At 50.8% G+C, this 15,645-nt stretch overlaps 1 protein-coding gene and 1 long non-coding RNA gene across 10 annotated transcripts in view; one reads left to right on the top strand and one right to left on the bottom strand.

Annotated features, from left to right (window-relative positions):
* Positions 1–15,645, top strand: part of SPATA13 (spermatogenesis associated 13) — a 340,694-nt gene that overhangs the window by 313,015 nt on the left and 12,034 nt on the right. For all 9 annotated transcript variants that reach the window (XM_027064553.2, XM_053208260.1, XM_027064551.2 and 6 more), the window contains 4 exons: positions 10,720–10,856; positions 11,999–12,178; positions 12,776–12,961; positions 14,881–15,060. In XM_027064553.2, coding sequence (XP_026920354.1) covers positions 10,720–10,856; positions 11,999–12,178; positions 12,776–12,961; positions 14,881–15,060 — 683 coding nt within the window. The remainder of the gene's footprint in view (positions 1–10,719; positions 10,857–11,998; positions 12,179–12,775; positions 12,962–14,880; positions 15,061–15,645) is intronic.
* On the bottom strand, positions 5,638–7,815 carry LOC128312897 (uncharacterized). The gene is made up of 3 exons (XR_008292824.1): positions 7,655–7,815; positions 7,225–7,304; positions 5,638–6,797 (listed from the first exon to the last, which is right to left on the bottom strand). It is a non-coding gene; the product is annotated as an uncharacterized LOC128312897 (long non-coding RNA).

Here is a 15,645-nt window from a genome sequence, read left to right as displayed (position 1 = left end):
GGACGGATCCACAGGTGGCGGCGTGGGGAGCCCTGGTCAGAACCAGAAACCCCAGGAGAAGCGGCGGCTTGCTAAGAGGGCTCCCGGGGACAAGCCAGAAGTAAAAGCTGAGGGGTCGCGGTGAGACGGTGAGAAACGCAGAGCCTGAATCCCACATCTGAACTGGAGACAGGACAGAGGGCGAGCTTCCAGAACAGGCGGAAGCTGAGGACTCTCCAGCCACTGTGTTCTCAGGAGAGAGTGGAGGGGAGACGTCGGGGGCGTCGTCTGGGCCCAGACCCTCGTATCTGAGGGCTCTAAATACCCACTTTACGGATGAGCACAGGCGGACTTTTTTCTTAATGAGATAGGGCATATGTGACACAACTCTAGGGCAAGTTTTGACTTTAGATTGAGAAGCAGCAAGAGGACTCACGGGTAGTTTGAAGCAAAATTCACGAAACCGTTGGTAGAAACAAAATCCACTGTCGGGGGTTTGGTGTAAATGAAGCTCCGTTGTGGTGTAACTTATTCCCGTCACCGTCCTGGGCAGCAGAAGTCAGCAGTGGTCCCAAGTTGAATCCACACAGAGAGCTGTATGCTGGGAGAATTATTTTCAAAAGACCCATAGACCTTATAAAAGGTTTGCACTGAAGGCCAGCATGTCCGTTTCTGGGATCCTGTTTGATCTTCCTGTCGATATGTTTAAAAGGCTCAAAAATACTGTTTATGGAAAATGGGTTCCAAGTCTAGATTAGGCACAAAAGTGACTTTCAGGACAATAACATTCTGAATTCTAGATATGAAAGATATTTCAAGGCTTTCATCCAGTCAAGTGACACTGACTGGTATGCATGTTTCTTTTCCCTAAAGAAAGTTAGTTCCCTGGGAGAGGGGTTGGGCAGGGATAGACGCATGAACAGCAAACTAGAGTATTGTAGCTAAACAGCTAAAATACAACTGTGTAAACGTGATGAATATTTTAAGAGGTGAGCTACCGTGCTTCTGGAGTATCACAGGCAGAGACTTACTGCGGGGGTCAGGGGATAATAGGAAAAAAGTCTTGGAACCCATCACCAAGAAGTGGGAGACGAGCAGCCTCAAAGGATGAGTCCAAATTCGATCGGCTCTTTGGGTGGGAATGCTGTTCCAGGTGGAGAGGTCAGCACGGACAAAGGGATTTTGTCCTTTTTTGTCAATACAGGGAACATTCAGGGGTACAAAGTAGCCAAAGCAGAGGTTTTCACAACCAGTGAGATCCGAGCCCGTTGCCCTCCAAATCGTGTCTTGCTGTGTGGATAGGCAACAGAACACATATGTCCTAGAGCAAATCTCTGCGTGCGGGTTTAAGTAAGTCTGGCCTTAATTCCCGTGGGTCCCACATTTAGCCAGACGTCAGAATCACTCAGTGTGCTTTTCGAAATGGATTCTTGGCAAACATCTCCACTCTCCTTGAGAACTTGGTTCCGTGGTCCAGCGTAGGACAGGAATCTTTATTCTAATACACATTCCCCATGTGATTGGGTGCCATCCACGCTGGGTGTGTGGGGGCCACTGAAGACGAATGGCCCTGGAAGTGGTGTGCCATGTTTTGGCGTTGAAGGGCCAGGGCCCCCGGGGCCTAGGTCATTTCCTCTATGTGCATCTCTGTGGCTCGAGAGTCACTCCGGGTGCTCAGGCTTTTGGCCCAAACAGCAGTGGCTTTGTAAGAGCTGCTCACAGCCCCGAGCTGAGCGCAAGCTGCCTGCCTGGCTGCCTCCCTTGTGTTGGCCGTTTCCGTTTCTAACATGGGAAGTGAGACTGGCTTATCTCAAACCTGAGGAAGTCTGAGTGACCAGCAGGAGGTTTGCTAAAATATATGTTTGTAACAGATGATTCTAAGTGCAGGAATTTCCCTGCAGTCAGTCCGGTTTGGTGAGGGGAAATCCTCACGGAGCAGCCGCACGGGCAGGAAGAGGGACGCCCGGTAGGTACTCCGTGTTGGGAGTCAGGACATCGTGACGACAGCTAACGTGCGAATGACTCCATGCCACGTGCCTCACTGTGAAGCCCGCTGTGTTCGTTCTTCCCTTCCTTTTATTTGACAAAACCCTTCACCTGCTCCCCGCCATCTGCCCTCCCCACGAACCCGTGAGACACAAGAGGGGTGCCATTTTTCTCAGTTGCAGAAGAGAAAGCGAAGACTCAGAGAGCTCAGGGCCTTTTTCTGTGTGGTCTTGCTGGACCCGAACCAAGGTCTTTGGACTCCCAGACCAATTTGCAATTCATCACTCTGCTCAAAAGCCCTTAAACACATAAAAGTAAGCCAAGTGGGAGCAGACATGTTGCGGGTCCCGACAAAGGCTCCTACCAGGACACAGGCCTGTTTTCTGTGTGTGTAAATCAGACTCCTGTGGGAAATCCTTATCCTTTGGTACATGTTACAAAGTAAAGTTTTCCATTGTTGGTGATGTTTGATATTTCCCGTCATAACAAATTCACCTTTGGAGTCGGTGGCCAGGTTTCGTCCCTTCACCAGCGTAAAGTCTGAGATCAGACAGAGGAATGTTTTCCTGAGGAATGTGGAAGCTGTTTATTGTTGGCCTTTTTTCAAAAAAATCTTACGTCATCCCTAATTGTATCGTCTCTAATTGTATTTGCAACGGTCCTGCTGACTTAAAAATACTCTGTGCTCTATGACTATGTGGCTCCGTCCGGTTGTTCCTGAAGCTGCCTCTGGCCAGGCTGCAAATGTGGCCCGGGGATTTTTCCTCAGGCAGCTGCTGCAGCCTGGAGAGGTGACCAGTTCCTTCAGGAAGTAAGCAGGCGTTCGGAGGGGAGAGAATTCAGAGCTGAATCCGAAGATCTGACTGTATAAGCGGGGCCACGGGAAGGAGGGGGCCCACGTGCAGTGCCTCGGTGACCCCAGATAACAGCAGCCTTTCCAGAAGGATGCTGACGATTTAACAAGAACGTTAAAAGATCATTTTATGCAGGTTTAGAATATTTACATATATTTACTCTACGGAAAGAGGCGTGTGGCTGTGTCAGAATTGGCCCTGGCCAGAGGTATGTGCCAAAACTCTGTATGCAGAGCTTTTAGGTGATAAAGGAGGTTCTCCTTCGGTTTGACCACACCTGTAAGAAGTGCTATGGAATGAGAACACCCCGTCTCTGCTCTTGTATTATATCTAGGGCTTTGCGGTTTTAAATGATTTTTTAAATGTTTATTTATTTTGAGAAGGAGAGAGAACCTGAGCAAGGCGGGGCAGAGAGAGAGAGAGAGAGAGAGAGAGAGAGAGAGACAGAGAATCCCAAGCAGGCTCCTTGCTGTCAGCGCAGAACCCAACACAGGGCTCGAACCCACGAACCGTGAGATCATACCTGAGCGGAAACCCAGAGCCAGACACTGAAGCGATGGAGCCACCCAGGCGCCCCGTGGGCTTTGGGGTTTTAAAAGCGATTTTCATTCTCAACAGTCTTTGCTGTGTGCTTACAAGATTGTTTTCAAAAAATGGCTTTTCCACACCTATATATTCAACAGAAGAGATACATTTGGCAAGGATGTGGGGAAACTGGAACCCCGTGCACTGTTGTTGAGAATATACAGTGGTACAGCCACTATGGAAAACAGGATGGAAGTTCCGAAAAAGGTTAAAATGGAATTACCGCCTAACCCAGCAATCCCACTTCTGGGTATATATCCAAAAGAAGTCAAAGCAGTATCTCAAAGAGACATTTGCATACCCACGCTCATTGCAGCATTACTTACAAGAGCCAAGAGCTGGGAGCAACCCAAGTGTCCCTCAGTAGGTGCACGGGTGTAGAAAACACAGTGTATGTGTACGATGGAATATTGTTCCACCTGCAAAAGGAAGGAAGTTCTGATACGTTCCGCTACACGGATGAACCCTGTGGACACTGTGCTAAGTGAAATTAAGCAAGTTACAAAAGGGCCAATGGTGTATGACTCCACTTACAATGAAGTATCTAAAGTAGTCCAAACCAAAGAAACAGAAAGTGGGAAGGTGGCTGCCAAGGAAGGGGGGAGAATCCGTTATTAGTGGGTATAAGGTTGCGGTTTTGCAAGATGAAAGAGTTCTGGAGATCTGTTTACAACAATGTGAATACACTTAATAATATTGAACTGTACCCTTCAAATGGCCAAGATGGCTAACTTAATGGTACGTGGTTTCTTACCACAATAGAGAGGGAGAAAGGAAGACACTGAATGTACTCTTATTACTAGAACATATTTATTTCTCCTAGTGGTGCTGAGGTACATGTTGAGAATTTATAGCAGCTCCACATCATGCAAAATTCCCCTAAATAGACAGCCATGATGACTAACCTTCATCTGTAGTTGAAGATTTTGAAGGCGGTAAGTTAAATGAGACCACGTTCACTTGGTGAGGAGGTGCTCCCGCAGCGTGAAGAAACCTGCGGTCCACTTGGGCGGTGTGCAGACCTGTCTGTGCACAGGCCTGCCCGGTGAGGTGGCTGTGGGCTTTGGTGCACAGTGAGAGATGAGGTGGCTTATGCAGAGTGGGGCCAGATCACGGGAGAGTTTTGTCAGGATGCAGTTGTTAAGTCCTGTGTGGTTTCTAGTGAACGTGATGAAACCAGTGCTTCCAGAAGTTTACCTTGGGTGAGTCATGGGAATAAAAGGTACAGCATAAGGAATATTGTGATGCTGTGATAGTGCTGTGTGGGAGCAGATGGTAGCTACACGTGCGAGCACAGCACAGTGTTGTCGAATGGCTGTTGCACACCTCGAACTTAAGTAACATCGTGTGTCGACTATACTTAAAGAAAGAGGGGCGCCTTGGTGGCTCAGTCGGTTAAGCATCCAACTTCGGCTCGGGTCACGATCTCACAGTTTGTGAGTTCGAGCCCCACATCGGGCTCTGTGCAGACAGCTCAGAGCCTGGATCCTCCCGTGGATTCTGTGCCTCCCTCTCTGTCTGCTCCTCCTGTGGTCATGCTCTGTCTCTCAAAAAATAAATAAAACATTAAAGAAAGAAAGAGAGAGAGAAAGAAAAAGGAAGGAAGGAAGGAAAAAAAGAAAAGGTACCAACCAAAAAAGAAGTTGTTCTTGGAAGTGATACATAGGATGGCTGGTGGGGATGGAAATCAGGAAGCCCAGCGTGTGTACCCTGCTTCAGACCCGACTCCGGGTAGCCCAGTTAAATAGTTAAAAGTTCTTGGAACCTTAGTTTACTCGTCAGCAATTTGCAGTTCGGTTAAAAATTTTTTGAGTGCCTTTTCTCTGCCAGGTATTATGCTAGGTGCCAGGGATTCAAAAATAGACTCTGTCCCTTCCCTAAAGGAAGTTAGGGTCTCCAAAGGGAAATACACATGTAAATACGGTACGTGTGCACAGATACAGCATCGAACTGTAGGACTAAAATCCCTCCCATCTGGACAGCAGACATTGAAAAATCCAACTCCATAAGATGTGTGTAAATTATAGGACAGAAACAGGAGTCATCGACTTAGAAGGGACTTGCGGGTCAGGAAAGGAAAAGGATAAAACAAAATCAGATCATTGCAGACCCAGGTGGGGACTGGGATCAGGAGTGGGAAGAAAAGGTAGTCACGAGGAGCAGGGGCTGGGTGAACCTTGCCATGCTCCAGAATGATTTAGAAGTACTGAAATTGGGGTGGGAAGCCATTTTTACTATCTGTCCAGTATTTTTGTCTCGTCACTGATAACAGAGGTAGTCCTGGCAGGGGTGGTAACACCAGTGAGTGGGAGCTGATGACGTTGGCTTGGTCCCCACTGCACACGCCATGTCGTATTGGGACTTGAGTTCGCTTGTCTGGAAGTTGGGGAGATTAGTACCTGCCACACAGCATGGCCATGAGGATTGTATGAGCTGAGTCCCGCCAAGCAATAACCCTGTGCCTGGCCTCACGTAGTGAGGCCGAGGTGAAGAACCTGGTACTTCTGTTAATACTTTTCAGTTTACAGAAGGCTTTCCTACATCACCGTTTCACTTGAGGCTCACAGCAAGGTAATAACAGCAACTTGTTGAGGATTGACAAACGACCCTGTGAGATGGGTATTACTGTCTTTCTCTGACCGTTTGGGTGGGTGGAAAAAATGAGAAAGAAACTTTACCAAGGACTCGAAACTATTAAAAAAGAAACCAAATCATTTTTATGCAGCACTGTTACTTGAAGCCTAGTCTGTCTGACCCAAAGGCCTGCTCTTAGACTGTATGTTGGTGTATTTCCATCCATCCATCCGTCCGTCTGTCCATCCGTCCATCCAGCGAATACTTAGTGAGTGCCTGTGTGTGCCAGGCAGTGGTCCAGATACTAGAAATACAGTTAAGAACAAAGCAGACGAAATCACTGCCTTCACGTAGCTTATGTTTTAGTTGGAGACACAGACAGCAGACAAAGCGTGTTAGATGGTGAGAAATGCTGTGCGGAAAAATGAATCGGGAAAGCAGATCGGGGCTGGAGAGAGTGGAGGTTTTGAGTGCGCCGGCCAGGGAAGGACTTGCCTGAGTGCTTGCGTGAGGATGCCAGGTGCAGGGAACAGCAAACCCCGAGGAGGGAGACCCTGGCTACGAAGCGGGCAGCCAGCAGAGCCACAGCCGGTGACAGGGCTGGGAGGCGCAGAGTGCGTTTGGGGTAGGAGGCCGTCTTCGGGGACTTGGGCTTTCCCCCGACGGCTTGGAGCAGTGGAGTGACAGGATGGTTGTGGCTTCTTTGGTGAGAATCCTAGCACTTGGCGAGGGGCTGCTGGAGTGAGCTCGCGGGAGAGCAGTGGGAACTGAGCAGGTTCTGGATGCTTTCCGAAGCGAGCGTCGGGGTTTGCTGAGGAGCTGGACAGGGGATGTGTGAGGCAGAAGAGCAAGAACGCCTCTGGAGACATGACATGTAAAAACTTACTCCCATTGTACGGATGAGAAAACTGAGGTTGGAAGAGGGTAAACAGGTGGCTCAAAGGTCATTGAGCTCGACGGTTAGTAAAGCTAGGACCTTCATTCGCCCAGATATTTTCGCTCCACACCCCTTAGGCTTTCCCTCCTGCCACAGGCCTCCTGGCATACCCCACTTACCCCTGGAAGTCTGAGTCAGCTGACCCCAGTGCCTAGCACCATCTTGTTTCCACAGTGATTAGTAAACACCAATCCATGCTGGTGACACTGCCACTGTGGAAATCTTTCTCATGGTGCCTCTCAGTCAGGATGGTGTTCCGAGTGTTTACGATGGCAACCCAGAGATCATTCAGTGGATGAAGGTCCTAACCTGTGTCCAGACCACTTTATCCCACTACCTCTTGGGGAAGTTTAGCATTCTTTCGACGGGATCCCTTTCTCACTAGACTCCTGTAAATTGTGCATTTGTACATAACCACCATTGATTGGCCTTTGTTGTTGCTTTTGTCCCCTCTTACTGATTTTCATGGCAATAGCCAGATCAGACGGTAAGAATTCTCCCCGGTAAACCTTCTTCAGTGGGTCTTTGAGGGGAAGAGTGTCGTTTTCAGGGCTTTGCCGTGGGCAGGAGGCCCAGGCACCTCTATTTTACTGTATTTCACTCCTTTTGGCTCAGGAGCCACGGCCGAAATGTGATCGGGAGAAATGCCATTGATGCCAGGCTGTGGCGGGTCAGTGTTCGCTGAAGTCTGCAGCTCCTGCCACTTTGGCCCCCTTGAAGACCGACGGCTTGCACGTACCTTCCTTCCTTACCAGGGGCATTAGAGCATTTCAGCCGTTGCCGAAGGTAGTTGTTGGGCGTCCTGGTCTGGAGGCTGCTCCCAGGACTCCGGGTAGAGACGGCTTGGAGCTTTAGTGTGGTTTTCTGAAAGACTCACGCGTGTGCAGAAAGTTTATATTTGCTTCCTTAAGACTTTCTCCCTCCACCCACCCCCCCAAATACACACACCGGGAAAGTGCCCTAGACCCGGTGACCCCAGGTCCTCTGCCCGCAAGCCCTCTGACCACCGCCTGGGACGCAGAAGTCACCACGCGGCATCCAGATCCCCACCCTCACCCCCGGCACCACCAGCATTGCACTCCAGAGAGAAGCGCCGGGGACGCAAGGTCCTGCTGTGTGGCGTGGCCGCCCGCTGGGACGGACGCACGCTCGCAGGGCCGCCGGCCGCCGCCCCGCACGCCCCGCACGCCCCTCACCTGGGCCAGCCGGGCGGCGGGCGGCCAGCTAGGGGTCCGCCGGGCTTCTGGACTTGGTGGGCGGGTCCAGGGACGCTCCGCCCCTGCACCCGTTGGCCCTCGAGGCCGCTCCCTCGCACGTCCCCCTCTCGGATACAGGCCGCCGCGTCGCCCGAACCGGGCTGAGCATGGGGACAGGGAGGGGAGCGGAGTGGGAGAGGGTGGTCGGCGCCCGGCACCCCCGGCCTCAGAGCCCCGACTCGCCGCAGAGTCGCCCTCTCGTTCCGAGCTCCCGCCCTGCCACCCGGTGCGCTGCCCCGGGCGTGGGGAGGCCACGTCCCGCCCGCTGTCCTGGCGGGACAGAGAGAGGCCGCCCCGTGGCCGCGAGTCACCAGGCACCCGCTGCCGTAAAAGTAAGCCGAGCGGGGCTCGAAGAAGGGGTGACTGCAGCTGGGCCGTGGGGGCTGCCGCGTTCCGAGGGGGCACCCCAGGCCATGAGAAGGCAGCCGTAAAGCACGACCCCCGTGGAGACCCGGCCTGTCGGGCGTCGTGGAGAGGCGCGGCGTCCCGCACCCGGGCGAGGGGGTGGGCGTCGAGGGAGGAGGGGCCGCTCGCCCTCCGTCGTGCCCCCATCTGCTCCCGTGCTCCCTGAGCCTCCCCAGTTTCCTTCACTTGGCCTGAATCCGACGTCGTGATCGCGGGCCCGTGTGCGCCCTGAGAGGAGAGCTTCAGACCCCAGCTCGCGAGGTGTGCCGCGGGGCCAACTTCCGCGGTGTGGCTCGGCGCCCGTCGTTGCCAGTCGTTCTCGGTAGTTATCGTGGGTTTAGGGTAAGAATTCGAGGCTCTGTTCCCAAGGTGTGTTTCCGCCAAAAAGTCGTTCACCGCGACAGCGTGGCCGAGGTGGCGGGAGGGAAGCGTGGGGCCTGGTGTGCCGCGCTCGGGCCGTGGCCTCGGCCGGGTGGTCTGTGGAGCCCCGGAAATGCCGCTGGGCGGTGGGAGGCGACGCCAGTCGGCAGACTTAGCACAAAGCACGGAACAGGAGCTATCTCATTAAAAAACAGACAGACAAACACTTGCTTAGAGAGAAGACCTGCCCCCGGAGGGTAGTTACCGGAAATCCAGACTCGCGAGTCCCTGGACGAGGCCAGAGCCGACGGCGCGCTCCCACCGCCGTCCCGAACCGGCCTTCGTCCTTCGTCCTTCGTCCTTCGCACCACGCTGGCTTCTCGGACTCTGCCTTCTTGGTACTTCCGCTGGTAACGGGGGATCCTCAGATCAACGCGGACTTCATCCTCTCTGTGGCTCCGTCGTCCACTCAGCCTCCGCAGACGACGACACCCTTCGTGGCCCTTCCCCCGCGCCGGTCCCCTGGTGCCGCCGCTCCGCCCCGCTGTCTCCAGCCCGCCCACCGTCTCCCCGCGGGTTTCCCGGCCCCGCCTCCGCCCCGCCCCTTCCTCCGCCAGTGTCGCCAAGCGTCGTCCTCCGCCCGCGCGCCGCGCCGCCGTCAAGGCGAAACCCATCCCTGGTGAGGCCCGACCGGGAATCAAGGACGCTGGGCACTTGACACGCATCCCCTCACCTCATTCTCCGGAAAGAAAGAAAACGCTTTGTACAGCTGGGGGAGGTGAAGCTCAAGGAGTAAGTTGCTGGCTCCCGTGCCCGTGGAGGGGCTGGGCTGCGATTCAGACCGGACCGTAGGACTCGGAAACCTGTTCTCTGCCTGTGGTGTCGGGGCCTCCCTTCGACCCCTGTCCCTTCCTTTCTCAGAATCCTGAAGGAGCCACCCCCCTGCCTACCGTAGCACTCGAAGCTCCCCCTCCCTTACTTTTCCAGTCTCTTCTGTCGGAGGGACTGGTGTCCGTGTACCACGTGCTTCACTGCTTCAGATCGAGCCACGTTTTGCTCTCGTCAAGAGCCACCTTGAAGAGCCGGCTGCTGCTTGCGCAAGGTCTTTCCCGTTCTCTTCACAAGGAACGTTCTCTCTCTACGATTCCCTCTGCTGGATGACAGATTAATGAGCCACCAGGAGACTACGTCACTGCCCTGGGGGGGGGGGGGGTCTGAATGCCAAGGTGGGCGGTCCCAAGCGCTATACCCGTCCTTAAAAGGTCTTTCTCTCTTTTTTGGCAAAGGTGTGGTACCTAATTCCTCAGTCCGATATTATGAGTTCGAGCCCTTTCATATCGTAGGCCCTTGGAGAGAACGACTGCGGGTCTCCACTTAGGACACCATCAACACCTTTTGATTTTAGTAGCACCACTGCCTTGCAGGTGAAAGACGGAGGCAGAACACTTTATTGATATTTTTTATGTCTCCTTTGGAGCACAAGTTGCCAGCCAGATGACACACAGTTCACTCACCATCCTCACCCGCAAAGTAATGCCGTGTGTTAGCGTTGGCGGTGCCCTCTGAGCCGTTCTCATCCCCACTTCCCGTAACCCTCGACCGCAGCTCTTACTTAGCACGGCGTCTACTTGGGGATTAATAGATCTATACACATCTTCTCATGATTTCTCTTTCTGGGGAAGACACAAATGATTACTTCCCCTTGGGAGTACTGTTCTCAGAGGTCATTTAGTTTGCCTTCGCCGTGTTTTTTAAACCGTAAACCATGCCATTTCTTTCTCAGTCTCTTCAGATGGAGGTACCGAGTCCTCTGCCTTAGTGGATGACAACGGCAGCGAGGAGGATTACAGCTATGAAGACATCTGTCAGGCCAACCCCAGATACCTCCAGCCGGGCGGGGAACAGCTGGCCATCAACGAGGTACTGGAATCACACACAACAATGGCGGGTCTTGGACACCCGACTCTCAGGGTACACGGTCACTTTAGACTTGGCCCCCTTGATTCTTTCTCGCTAAACCTATTCCCAAACCTAGAACTCTGATATCGTGGCATTTTCAAAGACAACGTATGTGACTAAGTTTTCTAGATAACCAAAGCTCTCACGTTGCTCTAAGTCATAAGGGCAGCAGTCATTAGTGTTTGGACAGTGCTGTTCAGAAATGTTCTTCCTTACGTTATCCCAGAAAGATCTCACAGCCGATCGCAGAGGTAGATGTTATAATTACTACCCATATTTTAATACACACTCAGAGACTAAGAGGCCGCAACACTTGCTAGCAAATGGCAGACCTGAAATTAGCCACGTATTTCTTACTACACATTTGGTGTTCTTTCCACCACTGGGCATCTGCAGCCCCTTTTATGGAACTCTTTCTAGAAGACACCCCTGGCTTTTGGAGTTGTTGACCAGAGTGCATGGAATGTCACTTGTCAATGAGTTAGCGTCTCCATTAGTAATACCGGTTGTTGCTGTAGAAGATGACAGTGTCCCTGGGAGCTGAGAGGACCCACAGCCACCTGCCCCTGTGGCCGACTAACAGATGAGCTGTGTCTGTTCCTGGCTTTTTAAATTAGCTGTTAAATATCTGGAGACCACGCTGTGTCCTCTTTAATTGTAGTAGACCATCAAGTTAGATTAAGAGTTTATTCAGACCATGAATGAAGTATGGAGAGTAATCTCTAGGTGAACCTGTGAGTGTCTTACTATAATGTATATACATAACCGTTGGAGGCTTGGTTCTGTGTTATCTAGTTTGCTCAGAAAGACAATTGCTTGGGGGCTGAAAATTCCATAATTCATATTTGTTAGATAACTGATGTACAGATAAGTGAGCCGTTTTAATACTTCCTTGGGAAAAAAAAAATAGATACGGGGTTTCCTTTAGGAACATATGAGAGACACCCACCTGATTTTCCCTGATAAGGAAACTCATTTTGTACAACACTCAAGCACTAAGGACTGACCTGGAGCCAGCAGTATGTACAGAGAAGCAGCGGAAGATGTCTGTGTCCCCTCATCTGCCCGCCGCAGTTTGCGCTAAGCACGTGTCCCCATTGCAGCTGATCAGCGATGGCAGTGTGGTCTGCGCAGAGGCCCTATGGGACCACGTGACCATGGACGACCAGGAACTGGGCTTCAAGGCCGGAGATGTCATCCAGGTTCTGGAAGCCTCTAACAAGGACTGGTGGTGGGGCCGGAGTGAAGACAAGGAAGCCTGGTTCCCCGCAAGCTTTGTCAGAGTAAGTGTGGCGCTTTCCCCTTCCCACAGCTGCCTCTGGGGGGCGGCAGAGCTGCGTCCAGCTCAAGCCCGCTCTCTACAGGCTCAGTTCTTTGTCGTGACGTTATTTTACTTATTTTTTAATTTTTTAAATGTTTATTTATTTTTGAGAGTGAGCGAGCAAGCGTGAGTGGGGGAGGGGCAGAGAGAGAGGGAGACAGAATCCGAAGCAGGCTCCAGGCTCCGAGCTGTCAGCACAGAGCCCGGTGTGGGGCCCGAACTCACGGACCACGAAGATCATGACCTGAGCTGCAGTCGGACACTTAACTGACTGAGCCACCCAGGCGCCCCTCTTTGTAATCATTTTAATGAAACCTTTCAGAAATTAGATGGGTTGAAGGAAAAATTTCAACCATGGTCAACTAACTGTGGCATTGCTGCCATGGTTTGAGCCGCCGGCCCAGCCGTGGCCCTGCCAAGTACATGAAGATGTAGCCTAGGGCCAGGCTGCCTTCCTAACCAGCCGTGGAGAAGTGGAAACCTGGGGTGGGGGGGACCTTCTGCCTGCTTCTGGCGCCGCCTCCCCCCGAGTCACCTGTCACCTGTGTGTGGCCCGCAGTTGCGTGTCAATCAGGAAGAGCTGTCGGAGAATTCCAGCAGCACCCAGGGTGAGGAGCAGGAGGAGGATGTCGGCAAGAACCGCCACAGACACTTGGAGAGCAAGCACCAGATGAGGACCAATGTCATCCAGGAGATCATGAACACTGAGCGGGTGTACATCAAGCACCTCAAGGACATCTGTGAGGTAAGACCCCGGACCCCGCGGCCTCCCCCAGGTTGTCTGTGGGATATGCCCGTGTGGTTTTCTTCTGTTCCCAGTAACACACTTCTCTGTAGCCCTCACTTTCCCTCCCCTGTCTGTCCGTGCGGCCCCTGCATGGACTGCAGCCTCATTAAATACTTGTCTGCCTTGTTGAGCATCAGTGGCCCCCTGCTGTAGTCAGCTTTCTTTCCTACACTCTCCGGACTGACATCCTGAAGTTATTCAGAGCAAATGACTTTCTGCCTTTTAATTTTATTTACTTATCTATCTATTTACTTATTTATTTGAGAGAAAGAGAGAGAGAGCAAGCAGGGAGAGGGGCACAGAGAATATCTTAAGCAGGCTCTGTGCTCAGCACGGAGCCCAACGCGGGGCTCGATCTCACAACCCTGGGATCGGGACCTGGGCTGAAATCAGAGTAGGATGCTCAACCGACTGAGCCACCCAGGCGCTCCCAGAGTGAATGACTTTCAGAGGAGGCAACAGCCGTCGGGTGAAACCCACACGATTCCACAAATGTGCGTCACTATTTACAATCCCACTACATCTAATCGCTGTCTCACAGATTAGGTTCTCAGTCAGTTAGATGCAGACCAAAAAAAAAAAAAAAAAAATTGGTTTTATCTAGTGATTTTCAAAGCCATATTCTGCAGTGTCATGGTAACTACTGTGTGATAAATTCTGTGTCTCTCACGATCCTCTGTGTTTTTGTGGATTTTGTACGAGCATTACGCTCCACTGGTGTTGGCCCCATCTCCTCGTTCCCGCTGGCCTGGCCCTGAATGCTGAGTGCTGCACTCTCAGTTCAGCTGTGAACATTTAGCACTAAAGACAAACACAAGGGAGACAAGTGCCCAGTGATTGGATTAGCTGGCCAGAAAAAGACTGAGTGATGTTTAGCTTTAACCATCTGTTCCCTAGAAGTTAAGGGAGTTTTTTTAAAGTGCCATTTTAGGAAAATAAGTCATGGCTTAATAATTGTCGAGCTTTGACTTTGTGCCTTCCTTTGACCTGGATGAATTCCTACACTCACCGGGCAGGTCCTACTACCCCTCCTATTACAGATGAGGAAACTGAGGCACAGAGAAAGTAAAGTGGTGGGGTTAGGATTTAAATCAGACGGGTCTGCCCTACAGCCTGTATCTTGAACCTTTACATTGTCTTTGTGTTAAAGTTCAGACCAAGTGGGCAGCGGTATGTATTTTATCATGTAGTCCGCTTAGGCTATGTTATTACATGATGCTGATTTGGGGATAATTATTACACACATTTATGGCCTTTCATTCCTTCCACACTAACTTCTACCCAAGCCATGGTACAACTAGGGTGTTGTACGTAGAGAATAAGTAGGGCTGTAATCGGGCCAGGCCTCGGATTAAAGATCTGCAGATCTGTGCTCTATATAGAAAGTAGGAAATGGTGGAATCCTTGGGTAAGATGTCCTTGGCTCTTTGCCATGACAGTGAGCCGGCTGCATGAGCCGTTCAGCAAGCTGTGGCATTCTGTATTTGACAGGTCTTCTCAGCTGTGAAATGAAATTAGGGATGGGAGAATGATTATCTTAAGAGTTTAGAAAAAGTATGACAGTCCCAATGTTTGAGCCCTCATGTTTGAAACCCTGCAACTTTGCTTTATGAGTATAATCTGAAAACTTTATATAGTTTCTTGCCTCCTAAATCCAACCACATGCACCTGTTGTTCTCTTTTCTTTTAAAAATATTCATAGCACACTGCAGTCGTGGAAGTGTGATTACCCCATCAGGGACCCATAGGGTAAAATAATTTTCTCTAATTAAAATCTACTCTAAGATAATGGCTTTGGGCCCAAAACACTGTATTATTCAAATAATTTCTGTGAATCTCCAAATTAATTTTTAAAAGTTTACTTCTCTGTTTCGCAGGGCTATATCCGACAGTGTCGCAAACACACGGGAATGTTCACTGTTGCGCAACTAGCCACCATTTTTGGAAACATTGAAGATATTTACAAATTCCAAAGAAAGTTCCTGAAAGACCTTGAGAAACAGTACAATAAAGAGGAACCTCATTTAAGTGAAATAGGATCCTGCTTTCTGCAACATGTATGTCACCTGTTACGTCTTATTAATCACATCCGGTCAAATAATTTTGAAATGTTTCTCCAATCTAGAAAGGAGTCCTTTTTTGTTCTGTTTTGTTTCTTGCTTTGTTTGCTGGATTAATTGCCTATGGAATGGAGATGTCAGTTGTAAATTAAGTTGCTTGGTTTATATGGTTAATCTTTACCTACATACCTCAAGATTTTAGAATCTTCCCACTTTTATGCAGTTTGGAGTTAGGGGGTTGTATTTGGAGTAATTTCTCATAGTCCCTCTCATAGTAACTATTATATGTTAATCATTCTTTTCAGGGTTTTCTTGTGTTAGCTTCTGTACTGCTATGATGTGGTAGGATTGATTATTTTACCCATTTTCCAGATGCAGAAACTAGCCCAGAGAGCAAGTGACCCAAGGTCACACGTTAGTTTTTTTTTTTGATGTTTGTTTATTTTTGAAAGAGAAAGCATGAGCAGGGGAGAGGGCAGAGAGAGAGGGAGACACAGAATCCGAAGCGGCTCCGAGCGGTCAGCACAGAGCGCAACGCGGGGCTTGAACTCCCAAACCACGAGATCACGACCTGGGCGGAAG

This window comes from Acinonyx jubatus, chromosome A1, assembly GCF_027475565.1.
Source record: "Acinonyx jubatus isolate Ajub_Pintada_27869175 chromosome A1, VMU_Ajub_asm_v1.0, whole genome shotgun sequence".
NCBI classification, from domain to species: domain Eukaryota; kingdom Metazoa; phylum Chordata; class Mammalia; order Carnivora; family Felidae; genus Acinonyx; species Acinonyx jubatus.
Note: the sequence above shows the minus strand (reverse complement) of the source record. Positions and strands in the feature narration are given on the sequence as shown.